Here is a 12,922-nt window from a genome sequence, read left to right on the forward strand (position 1 = left end):
CAAACAAAATTGGTACTATTTACATTTTGCAAAATATTTTGCAAGTAAACAATACATCGCCAAATTCCCAACTGCCCCCGTCCAAAAAAAAAAGTACCAGTGCACGGAGTAGTGATGTGGAACTGTCCCACAATCCTGTTTCAAAATTTGACACATATCTCCAGCTTGGTCAACACAAGAAGATATCGGAAACAAACAAATTCTCGGCCAGAACTGCATGCGTACGTCAACTAGCTAGGACTATTATAGTGCTGTTTAGTGGAGGTTAGGTTGGGAGCAACTACACACCTCACGCCCTCAAAAAGGCCAAACACCCTAGTTACTGCTCTTATAACAATAAATCAAAGAATAGATGCATCAAAGTCCAAGATGCAATCTCGTAGAAGACACATCTCTGCGCAACCGTGTATATATAAGTGGACGCTTGTTTTATCTTCAATTGAATTTTTCCTTTGAAAGATCGCAACGATCCATTTAAAAGTAATTTTCCTTCTTCTCGAAGCGGGTCCCTTTATTTTAAAATTCTGACAGAACCATATATTCCAGTCACGTGTTTACTTTTTTTTTATTAAACCAAAAGAAACGGACATGTGGCTAGACATTAAGCATTTCAAGGAGTACTACTAGTATGCTAGCACTACTGCTCTGACCGATAATACACGATCATTAGATTTGTCTGACAGAAAACCACTCGGTTTGGAAGTATTTTTCAGTGTTGGTCAGATTCCTAACCGAGGAGGTCAAATTAGGTCACGCAGGCTGGCATATGCTGTCTCCTTGATAGTTGTGGGGGAAATAGGGTTTAAACAACTAGTAGCATCAGGAAACTTTTAAATGAAGTGGATTTCTGCCGAGCTGATAGTCTACACACTACACTACAGTACCGCGTGACTGATTAAGCCAATGTTTATTGCTGCTAGCTTGCTGGTGTGTGGTGTGGGCATGTGATGGGCAGACACTTCGTGGATTCGGTGTTGACACGGAAGGACGAATATACTTAAGACCAGAAATATGCTCTCACATATTGATAAAACTAGCTAAACCAAGGAATACATAGCTTGTTTATGTAGCGTCTAAAGGTAGCTTATATGGTACGTTTGGCTGATAAGTTATGGCAGAAAGTACTTTTGACTGATTTGTTGTGAGAAAAAAAAATACTACTGAATGACTGATAAATTCGACTAATAAGCTCAAGCTAACAAAACGGTTTATTTACGCCGCAAGTGATTTAAAATTTGGTAGGAATCATCCAGGAGTCTGCTGGAACCATGCTCTGCCGACAAATGATTGGTTATCCCGTAGTCCTAACAATGTTTTTTTTCCTTAATATGTACGCAACGGCGCATATAAAAAGGAGGTTTCCGTTGTGAACAACGGCTGCAGTTGGATCTGATTCAACTCTAGGGAATGTACACGGTGACCAAACAACACCATCGAGAGGACGGACGGACGGACGGACTCGTAGGACGTGCGGGGAGTCAAGAATTGGATTGGATTCGCGCGGAATGTTTCTTTTATCTCCATCTACAGGTTGGTGCCGCGCTATGCACGAGACAAGGCAAGGACAATGAGGACGCCGGGACGGAGTGGAATCGTGGCAAGGTGGGTGAGGTCTGAAACCGATGCGACGGTGGTGTGCTGACTCCCGTGCACGCACAGTGGGGGGACACTCGGACTCCTCAACACGCCACGCCACGCCACGGGGGCCAAGCGCACATGGAATCTGACGGAACCCACTCGTGCATCACTACTGTCATGTCCACGCTCTTTCCTTCTGTTCATACGGGAGAGTGAACGCAATCAGCAGCGCAGGTACAAGGAGTATACACTACCAAGGCCAAGGGCCAAGAGTTGTGAATCTCGTGCAGCTGTAAGTGTGAATGGAGCTTAGGCCTTGTATAGTTCGCAAAAATTTCCAAGATTTCCCGTCACATCGAATCTTTGGTCACATGTATGGAGCATTAAATAAAGATAAAAATAAAAACTAATTACACAGTTTATCTGAAATTTGTGAGATGAATCTTTTGAGCCTAGTTACTCCGTGATTAGATAATGTTTGTCAAATAAAAACGAAAGTGCTACGGTAGCCAAAAAACCAAAATTTTGCCAACTAAACAAGGCCTTACTGTAAGTCTTCATACTGCAAATTGCCCCAGTAGTGTTTTATTCGAGCTTCAGGTAGTACAATCTGGCACGGAATTATATGTGCTAATACAGAGAGCCGCATCGATCTGCCCGAGAATAATATTCAAGGTCGACTAGTTTTAGTCACAATGCATCTCATCATCAGCTGGTCTCTTGACTATTCTTGACCATTCGATGGCCTCTTTTACCCGTCTTCTAGCTAGAGCACTTCCCCATACCACCGCTCTGAGCTCCTTGCAATCTGTAATGGAGTAATAATAACAAGAACACGAGGGGCCTTGTGTTTAACTAGCTTCAGCTGTGCCTGCTGCCTCTCCTGTCTCGTCGAAGCAGTGATGGCGGCACGGCAGAGATAATGCGACATGTCAGTGTTTCTTTCCTGATAATGCAACAACCATGCCATAATCGACCGGCTAATAACTCCGTATATATATAGTTGTAGGACCTATTATAACACCAGATGCATGCAGGACAGGAGAACAGCTCGAGCTAATGAGCTAGTACCAGTAGCGATTACTGATTAGACCACTCGTATTGTCGATCGTATTATCCCTTCCCTGTCAAACATCCACTTGCAAAATTCGGTCGCGTAGAGAGCACTCTAAAATGCAAGTCTCTTCCAATTAATCCAATCAAATCCCCAATCATTTGCCGGCTTCTCCTAATATGATACCCAATAGCATGGAGAGTACTAGGACTATCACGGTGGATTCTGCCGGGATGTGTGTGCTATGGAGAGACACTACTACGGTAGGCGCGTCGCCGTCGAACAACCAAGTCTGCCTTCGTACGTGATTAATGTTTATCTGAAACGACTGGAGAGAATCTCGTGTGATGAGGACGGGGGAGGTTGGTGGCGATGGAGTTGCCGGAGACTTTCGAGTCGAGAGCAAGGAGCCAGGGTGGCACGCAGGCAGCCATGGGCCTTGTTTAGGTCTTGTTTAGTTTCAAAAAAAATTTGCAAAATCGACACTGTAGTATTTTTGTTTGTATTTGACAAATATTGTCCAATCATGGACTAATTAGACTCAAAAGATTCGTCTCGTCAATTTCGACCAAACTGTGTAATTAGTTTTTATTTTCGTTTATATTTAATACTTCATGCATGCGTCTAAAGATTCGATGTGATGGGGAATCTGAAAAAATTTGCAAAATTTTTAGGGAACTAAACAAGGCCTTAGTTCCTGAAAAATTTTGTAAAATTTTTCAGATTCTCCGTCACATCGAATCTTTAGATGTATGTATGGAGTATTAAATATAGATAAAAATTAAAACTAATTGCACAGTTTAGTCGGAATTGACGAGACGAATCTTTTAAGCCTAGTTAGTCTATAATTAGACAATATTTGTCAAATACAAACAAAAGTATTACTATTTCTATTTTGCAAAAATTTTTGGAAGTAAACAAGGCCTTGAGTGGAGTCAGGCAGCTGGACTCCCTTGCATGCAAGTACAGTAGTAGTACTAGTTGCTGTGCTGACTTCCACGTTCCACCTCGTCTCCTTCATTCTCGTTTGGTGTCCCTGTAATGAATGGGTTGGCTGCCATTGCGTTATTGCAATCTGCCTGTCGAGGGAGATGCTCAGGACTTCGAAAGTGTAGATACTGTTGGCTGATTTATTATGAAAGAAACAAATAAGACGACGTTGGTGCGCTCTGTTTAGGCTAGCAGTTGATAATCGCAAGCAAGCAGGGCGCCTTGGAGGTTATTAGATTATCTTCAATAATCGTCAACCAAAATACAAAACTCATTCGTTGTTTGATAGCGCCACAGATAAAAAGTTAAATATCTATTTTTAATCTTCTCTAAAAACAAGACCTAAAAGACAACATTTTTTATAATTAGGTCTCGATAAATTGAAGATTATAAGTATTGTGTCGAAGATCTATTTTAAATTTGGTTCCCCTATAGATTTTCTATTGGAGACAGCTTTAGAGCTCGATACACACCACAGCACCTACTCCTGCAGCTACGGGATCTGGATGGTTGCCTTGCAGCTCTCCTAGCTAATCCACTACAACTTATTCGGCTAATGGCATTATGGCACAACCCAACCAGCACACGACAAGATAAATGGCTGAGAGCTGGGGGCTTCAAAAGTCATTACTCGCGGTTCATGGTTTGTCTGTGCTAGCTAGAAGCTTCATATCATCCACCGGATACACCATAGCTGAAAGGCCGAATGGTGGGCGTGCGTGAGAGTGAGGCTGCTGGACCGCTGGAGACTGGACTTGGCATCCCTGAGTCTTGACAGCTGAACAGTCTTTACTCCTGGATGCAATGCAAAATCACCTGTCAAGTGCTAATCCAGATCCAGTAAAGACAAAGCGTACAGTACATCCATTACCATTAGCTGATGTGTCATCGGGCCGTAGAATTTCGTACAGCCACAAGCAGGAAGCCTGCACCTCACCTAGGAGTACAGTACTGGAGCTAGCGGTCGGTTTTCATCCTGAAGCATGCAATGCAAGACGACAACATAAAAGTGCAGAAGATGCAGGTTCCTGTTCGTGCGGGGCACACGTGACATGTCGCAACTGTTCGTGGTTTCCATCCTATGCTTTTCCTTGTCCCATTCGCTCCGAAGAGTTCTCCTTGATTACCAAAAGTTGCGAGCATTGGCGGGGAGCGGTAGACGATGATGGCGCAGAGCTTGGTCGATGCTTCTGCCATCATGATAACACAGACAGGGACACGTACATGCATATACTTGGCTTTGAAGGTCACGAAACCCCAACTTTCGTTGGTCCGTCCGTTTGCTCGATCATTTTCTCTTGGTACAAGGTTTGTCCTACGATATGATTACGCGAGGATGATTTGTTCCGGTGAACGACCGTTTAGTTACATGCTTTACAGCAGCCGTTAGAGATTGGTGCTGATTGCTGAAACCTGGAATCTGAAGGGTGCCATGATTGATTCTTCAGAATTTCGGATTCTCAAATGACGCAGAGCCGTAAGCCGTTACGGCGGTACGTCTAAGCTAGTTACTAAAGCCTGGTTGCTGGTCTAAAAAATTATAGCTGAAAGTATTGGTCGTTGTTTTATTATTAAAAAAACATTATTAATTGATAGAAAAAAATACGATTTATAAAACAAAGGTAATACCAAAATCATGGGTGATGGATACTGCAGTGTTGAGCGTAGCTGTAGTTGATGTTCCTGAAGGCTGAAGCTGCATGGCTAGCCTCACCCTGGCGGAGCTTTTTCAGAGAGCACTGCCGCCGACGAGTGACGGTGACGGATCATTGTTCCCCTGCCAGCTTCACCAACTCCTCGTACTTGTTCCCGGTGGGGCATGGTGATCGATAACGCGGAAATGATGACGTGCACGATCAAGTGATCAACAGCTTGAGTACGATTAGGGTGGTGGGGCTGCTCGTCTCGACTTGTCCCATCCTCACCCCTCACCGAACGGCGGACGCATCGCTCATCATTGTTGTCACGGTGAACCTAGGTCAAGCAAGTTCCGTTTCGAGTCGTTGCATCCTAACACCCGCACGAAAACCGACGAAGCATCAGCAAGTGATGGTAGCTGGCCTCAATCGAGGGGCTCGCAACGAAGTTCGACAAGCTATGGAATCAGTTCAATGAATTCAAGCATGCATGTCCGTATGAGCTTATCTATGTCAGCCATTCAACAAAATAAATCAGCAAACAATACTTTTAGCCATAGATTTTCAGCCAAGCAAACAATCTCGACAAGAACCATTAGAATAACCGCTAGACTGGCTTATCGGTTGGATCCTGGATTTGATTAGGTAGCCACATGATCAATGTATTTTCTTACCATAACATTTTTATCAATTACGAATGAATAACATATTTCAAGTTATATTGTCTTGTTGGTTTGTGCCATTCATTTCTAGTATTCTCAATTTATGCCATTCATTCTTATAGACACTAAACATGTATTCACCCTTGGGTACATCAAGTCCTATTGCCTTGTTGATCTGTGTGAATTCTGAAGGTACAGTAATGTCTATGAAGGGATTGAATTAGTCAACTTAAACAAGGACCTTTATAAAATATGCTTATCAAAACTTATGTAAAATATCTATCTAGATGTGCACTACGATTTTGCTTAGTGTTTGTTATCTCTATAGTAAAAAGAGTTTTGCAACTATGTTCCAATCATACCAATTAACCTAGCAAGATAGACTAGAGAAGGGAAAGCACATAACCTAATGAATACATGTAAGTGCAGATATATAAAGGGTTAGATATACACAAACTCCTGGTAATGATGTTTTTCTTCAGGTATTGAAGAAGCTCACGCTCCCCTTAGAGCATCTCCAACAGTTTGCTAAAACACTTGCTATCTCATAAATTTTGGCAAATCAATGATAAAAACTCTCTCCAATAGTTTGCTAAACATGTTTGCCAAAAACCTGGACTTGCTATCCTCCTCATCCGCGCGCGCACTTCTACACGCGCGGACTCGCCGCGTATCTCATCCGCGCGCCGTTCGTTGCTGCGAGCTGCTGCCCTGCTGCTGCTGGCGTGCTGCTGCTGCCTGCTGCTGAGCAGCTGGCGTGCTGCTGCCCTGCTGAGCTGCGTGCTGCTGCTGCTGCCGCCTGCTGCTGTGCTGCTGCTGCCCTGCTGAGCTGCGTGCTGCTGCTGAGCTGCTGGCGTGCTGCTGTCTTCTTTAGTTCTAAAAATTTTCAAGATTTTCCATCATATCGAATTTTACGTCCCATGTATGATACATCAAATATACATGAAAACAAAAACTAATTGCACAGTTCATATGTAAATCGCGAGACGAATCTTTTAAGTCCAGTTACTCTATAATTGGACAATGTTTGTCAAATAAAAACGAAAGTGCTACAGTGTCAAAATCCAAAAAAATTTGCGAACTGAACAAAGTGAAAGAGTGTAGTGTTCGAAAGCTAAATAAAATCTGCTGCCGCACGGAGGCGACGTCTAGACGTCAGCCACGGGCCACAGATAGATGGGTGTTGGTAGTTAGGGTGTGGGCCTTCTTTTCTTTTAATTTGGCAAGTCTAAATGGCAAACTATTGGAGATAGTCATTTTTTTCACTTGCCAAATCTTTTACCAAGTTGCCAAAACTCAAAATATGGCAAATAAATTTTAGCTAACTGTTGGAGATGCTCTAAAGCCTCTTGCTGGGGCAGAGCTATATACACTACAATGGGTGTGGTTGCACCCATGAAAAAATAAATAAATAACATGATAAAATTTAAATTGTTATTACCATATTTGCACTCACACATAAATTATTTCACCTACAAGACAAGCACACATCCCTCGAATTTATTCTAGCCCTGCCACATGCTTGCAGTTAATCATGATTACCAGCCGCATACAATCTCATTCACTCCAACTTGATTACTCAAAACCTTAGCTGAAATTTTCCATTTTCTTCTACCTACTACACCTGTCCTGATATTTCTCATGTTTGGCCTTTTTTTTTTGTAATAACAATGCTTATGCAATATGTATGTCAGAACTGTGATATGTTATATCTTCAAGATGTAATTTCTATGATTGAGGGCACTTTGATAAATCAAATATTGAAACTGCTAAGAATTCTATGTACAAATCTAGGACCAAACAGGAAGAATTTTTATTATCTAGAATCCAGAATCTAAAATCCCTATCTACTCCAGATTTCAAGAATCCCTAAGGGATTAGAACGCATAGTCATAACGCCAATCACAACATCACGTAAATAGAGGGAAGGGGCAAACCGAAGTCAAAATCTCTGCTACGACCAGTGTAATTTGATTGATCCTCACGCACAGGCTACTATGCTAACTTTTTTGATTTTTTAACGTACACGTGTAGGGCAGACCGGGCCAGTCCACGAAGCCACTTGCGCTGGTCGCGGTGCGCGACAAGTGGCAAATTATAATCTTCTATCGGTATGGAGATAGGAACGCATGCTAGAACCAAAACCGTGCTAATTCTGCAATGGGTTTAGTCCAAATCCAGGATGCATAAATATGGTTGATCGGTGATCAACTTCAGTCTCCGTGGGTATAGAGGTGATTATAAAAGACTAGAAACAAAGATTGATCAGCAAACACATACCAATATCAACATATCGTCATCATATACCTTACAAAATACTACTGCAGAAGCAATTGTTACAATATGAAATCCAAAACTTTAAGCAACAAAAGTTACAGATGACACACTATAAGCGTATATGAGCAACCAGGAGATAGTGCCATCAATCTCACAGTCCGGTGCACAAAAAAGTACCGTGCAGTCACAACACAATCTTAATAGCATGCCACTTCAGAACTAACAACCACAAAGCTATAGTAGCATTCCTATTTCTAATAAAGATTCAAAGGAATAGGATGATAGGAAATGAGTGACCAAGCGACAGTAACTTCCATCTTACAAAAACCAACATCAAGCACACCATGGCTTCTCTTGTTTTCCTTAGGTTTGAAAACCAATTCATCTTTCATAACCTTTTTTCCACATTCAGATGCCTCCCATGACTTGATGCAAACTTTTAGATTTCCCCTATTTTCAACAGAAACAACACGGCGGGACATCTCAATCTCTCCATCATCACTGACATAAAATTTCTCAACAACAGAATCAAGTAAGATGATTTTCTTGTGATCAGTACTTCTGAAATTTTTGTCACGACGGCCAGTTGTGAAGACAGAAAATTGGCCATGGAAACTGTCTAGCCATGAACCATCAATGACTCGCACAAATATTGTGGCCTCCACAGACCTAACAATATGGCCAAGTGTAAATTCCAATGTGCTAAGCTTGCTAGTTCTGTAACAACAGAACAGGTTAGAATAGCCTGTATCACCGGTAAGTAATGGCACAGCTAGAAAGCTCAAATCTTTATCCTCGGATTCAGTTCTTCCCTTCACTGTCAGCTTAACCTCAATGGAGACATGATCTGACCACACAACAGCACGGGTTGGACCAGACAGTACTAAATATCGATCCTGCATGCAACACCACAAACAAATAAGAGGTTAATTCGAGTGAGAAGAGGTATACATTGAGCAGTACAATCAGAATAGAACAAAGGAACGCAAAGTGTGTATGATAATTGATGTAGGGCACACAGCACAAAAGTGGGAGAAACATTTTAATTTAAAATGGACAGGTGACTAAAGGAGTAGGCTATTTGTACGACACAAACAATCATAAGTCTCTAAAGGTTATCTGCCAATGATTTCTAAATAAAACTGACATATTTTTACCTCCAGATTCAGAATAGAACCCACAAATGCACAATATGACAGGTCTACTAAGCCATTGTGTTGGGCCCACGTAAAGGGCCGCTCCTAAGGGCACGTTCAGAGAGTCAGGTCGAAAGATGAAACCAGACTTCCCAAGGTTCCTCCCTACTTGATGATGCGAATATGCTCTGTTTTCTCTATAGATTAGGCCTATAGCTATAGGATGATTAGTGCCTTCGGTCACTGTGCTGGATCAGTAATTATATGAGTTCAATTCAACACGCAAACACCAGTTTGTGTTAGTAAATAGCTGAGCCTGACCTATATTGTACTAAGAGATGGTTACTTCCACAGCATATACATGCCTTTGTGGCGGTTTTTATGATATTCTGCTTGTCATATATTCTACTTTAATATTGTTAAAACAGGTTTGAGCTGTTAGTCTACAATGACCTCCCTGTAAGCAAAAGCTAAAAGGCAATGCCAATCTCAACATACATGTGAGCCATGGTAATTTCTAGGATCTAAGAATATAACAGTCTTTTCTGCGCACTATAAAGGTACTGACAGAATTCTTGGGGCACAGACAAATTGCAGCTGTAAAGAAGCCAGCTAATTAATTGCACACATGCCTGTGTGGTAATGACAATTATGAAGGGCAGAACTTGGGTGGAAAATTATGATAGCCGAGTCACAGTATAGCAGGAGACAAACAGAACGATGAAAGATAAGTGAGAAATTAATATTAGTTACCTCTGCGGTGAGGGTTTGGCATCTGTCCCTTGCACGGCTGAAGATAACATTGCGATTGTTGTCAATGCAATCGCGCGCGGCAATGACACCGAACACATCAATTGGCCACTTTAGGCTCTTCTTAATTCCTGCAACCTTGACCGAAAAGACCTGTAGGGTGCCCATGGGGGAGGCACTGTAACCCGGTGCAGGCTCATCTGTGAAACGCATGGGGCCGAGCCTTGCTGCAGTAGTTGTAGGACATATCAAATTAGTTAAGATCAATTCAGATAGCAACACTAATAAAAACAGCACTGACGCTGATTATTAGCGCATCACTGTTGTATAATTTCTTCTCCCTCCACTCAAAATCATATGTTTTGGCTTTTCTAAATACATTGCTTTTACTATGTATCTAAAGATATAGAGTGTATATCTAAGTGCATAACAAAAGCTACGTATCTCGAAAAGCCAAAGTGTCTTGCAATTACTGATGGAGCTCCAAAAGATCCTACCACTTATCTTGATAAATTGTGATAGCTGAATCACGTATTACTGATTGAGAAAACACTTCACAGGTAGTAGTATTATGTAGCACTAATTCTAGAAGCTATCAACTACTGATGGAGATACAAAAGCAAAAGATATGCTTAACTGAAAACTATATTCATGTAACAATCATAGATACAGCACAGAAGGGGATGTTTGATGGGAAACTCACTGGTGTCATCAAATGAGCCGAAGTTAGCGGAATATACAGCGATCCACCGCCTGCGATACTCCCTAGCCATCCACGCAAAATAGTCTGATCTTTTCATCTCTAATAAATCCTCCTCTTCTGGCTCCGCCTGCTTCCTCTGAATCTCATCCTCATGCCTCAGTTCGGCCCTCAACCGGTCCATCGCTGCCTCGTCAGCAAGCACTGCCTCTATCTGCCGCTGTGCGGCCTCTGCCTTGCTTTCCCCACCCATGCCAAGAAGATCCACAATCAGCACTCCCAAGATGGTGCCTCGACCATCCTCTTCCACCCTCCTCGATGCGTTGCTCTTATCAGATTTTGCCAACAAGGCCGTAGAGTCGTTTTCCTTCATCATAACAGTGGTGTCAAACATGCGAGTCTTCTCGGCGAGTCCCTCCTGCGCCAATGCCTCCTCTTGACCAACAGAAGGCTCCGACGCCTCCTTTTTCTGAACCCTTATCATCCTCAAATACTTACTCCAAGCTTTCACATCCTCATCCGTAAACATCCGATCCGGACTCTTAGAAGATTACTTACTCATCTCCAGATTATCAAAAGCCTTCGTCAGCGTCTGCAGATTCTCTAAAGACCTTGCCTTCCTCATCCCCCGGCGCACCATCTCTTCGGCCGCCGCCAAACTCCCCCTCTTCGCTCTCGGAATAGGGGCTTTCTTCCCACACCCAGACACCCTATGCACTTTCTCTTCCATATCGATGCCTCAGACACCGTCATCGTCTCCATCTCGCACGCCGAACGCTCCCTGGATTCGACACCGCCTCTGACACCGCCTCTGATTCTACTCCAGATACGAAACCCTATTCTTCTTCTAGCCTTTTGCGAGTCCGGGCTAATAGCCGCGGTTCTTTGTAATTAAATGAGCTAAATAAAAAAAATAAAAGAAAGAATTGTAGTTAATTAAATTACGCTATATTTGTGGGACGGAGGGAGTAATTAAGCAAATCCGCTAGGGCAAAATCACGGTGGGACGCGACGCCCGCACCATGGGCTGCTTTGTATTGGGCCAGTCGTACGTGGTTTTCGTTTCTGGGCTTCATTTACTTCTTTCGTCCTCGTTTCCTCTCATGGCTCGCCGGTGGAAGAAGTTCATTTTAGAGTAAAGTTTCTAAACTTGTTTGGGTGTGTCTAAATTTACAAAATAATTATTTAGGTATCTAAATTTGTTCGGCCGTATTAACCTTATCCCTAACTTTAGAAATCTTCCATACAGGTCCTCAAACTTGTTCGGTTGTATCATCTCAGTCACTAAACTTATTTTTAAGTCTCATCTAGATCAAAGTAGGGTGAATCTAAAAACTCTATATAGAAAAATAATTCATAAATTTTTCATATGAACTCAAATGAAGATAAATTTTGTATCAAATTTGTAGTAAGCAATGTGATCTACAACTTTGTAGCTGAAAAGTTTTTAAATTAAAATCTTTTGGGGTCCCAAAATATTTTTTTGAAATTTTTTAGATCTAGAAATTTAAAATTTAAAATTAAATTTTGTGATATTAAACGACTTTAAATAAAAAAATATTTCAACTATAAAGTTGTAGAACACATTAAGCGCTACAACTTTGATATAAAGTTTGTCTTCATTTGAGTACATATGAAAAAGTTTTGAATTATTTTTGATATAGAGTTTTTAGATCGCTTTGTTTTGACCCAGATGAGACTTTGAAAGCCCAAGTTTGGTTTTGGTAATTAATGACACCAAGTTGCTAATGCCTTGTGTTTAAGTGATTTGAGTTAGGCATAGCAACACATGTGATGAAGGTGCATGGTGACATGGAAAGGTGGCCACATGATCACAATGGGATGAAGCATGAAGTGGAGATCATGGTGATAGACGAGGAGCAAAGTTATCAAGGCAAAGGTATAAACATAGGGTTTTACTTTTGCCGGTCTAAGATGAGTAGAGAAGTGATTGACCGGGTTTAGGATAGATAGCCGACTATCAAGAGGGGAAATCACGGTCATCTCTCGAATCAAATGCTACTAGGTCCATATCTTGAGCATATGCATTAGGATCTAGTAAAGTGCTAACTTAACTCCTTTGGTGAAAATGTTTGTGAAAAGCTAACACACTTGCACTTTGGTAGTGGACACTTGTT

At 41.8% G+C, this 12,922-nt stretch overlaps 1 protein-coding gene across 1 annotated transcript; it reads right to left on the minus strand.

The window, feature by feature from the left end:
* Positions 8,161 to 11,678, minus strand: LOC8060632. The gene is made up of 3 exons (XM_002463086.2): positions 10,788 to 11,678; positions 10,088 to 10,311; positions 8,161 to 9,094 (listed from the first exon to the last, which is right to left on the minus strand). Exons 1-3 carry the CDS (start codon positions 11,311 to 11,313, stop codon positions 8,453 to 8,455), a joined length of 1,392 nt encoding a protein of 463 aa, XP_002463131.2. The 5' UTR covers positions 11,314 to 11,678; the 3' UTR covers positions 8,161 to 8,452.

Source organism: Sorghum bicolor, chromosome 2 (assembly GCF_000003195.3).
Source record: "Sorghum bicolor cultivar BTx623 chromosome 2, Sorghum_bicolor_NCBIv3, whole genome shotgun sequence".
NCBI classification, from domain to species: Eukaryota; Viridiplantae; Streptophyta; class Magnoliopsida; order Poales; family Poaceae; genus Sorghum; species Sorghum bicolor.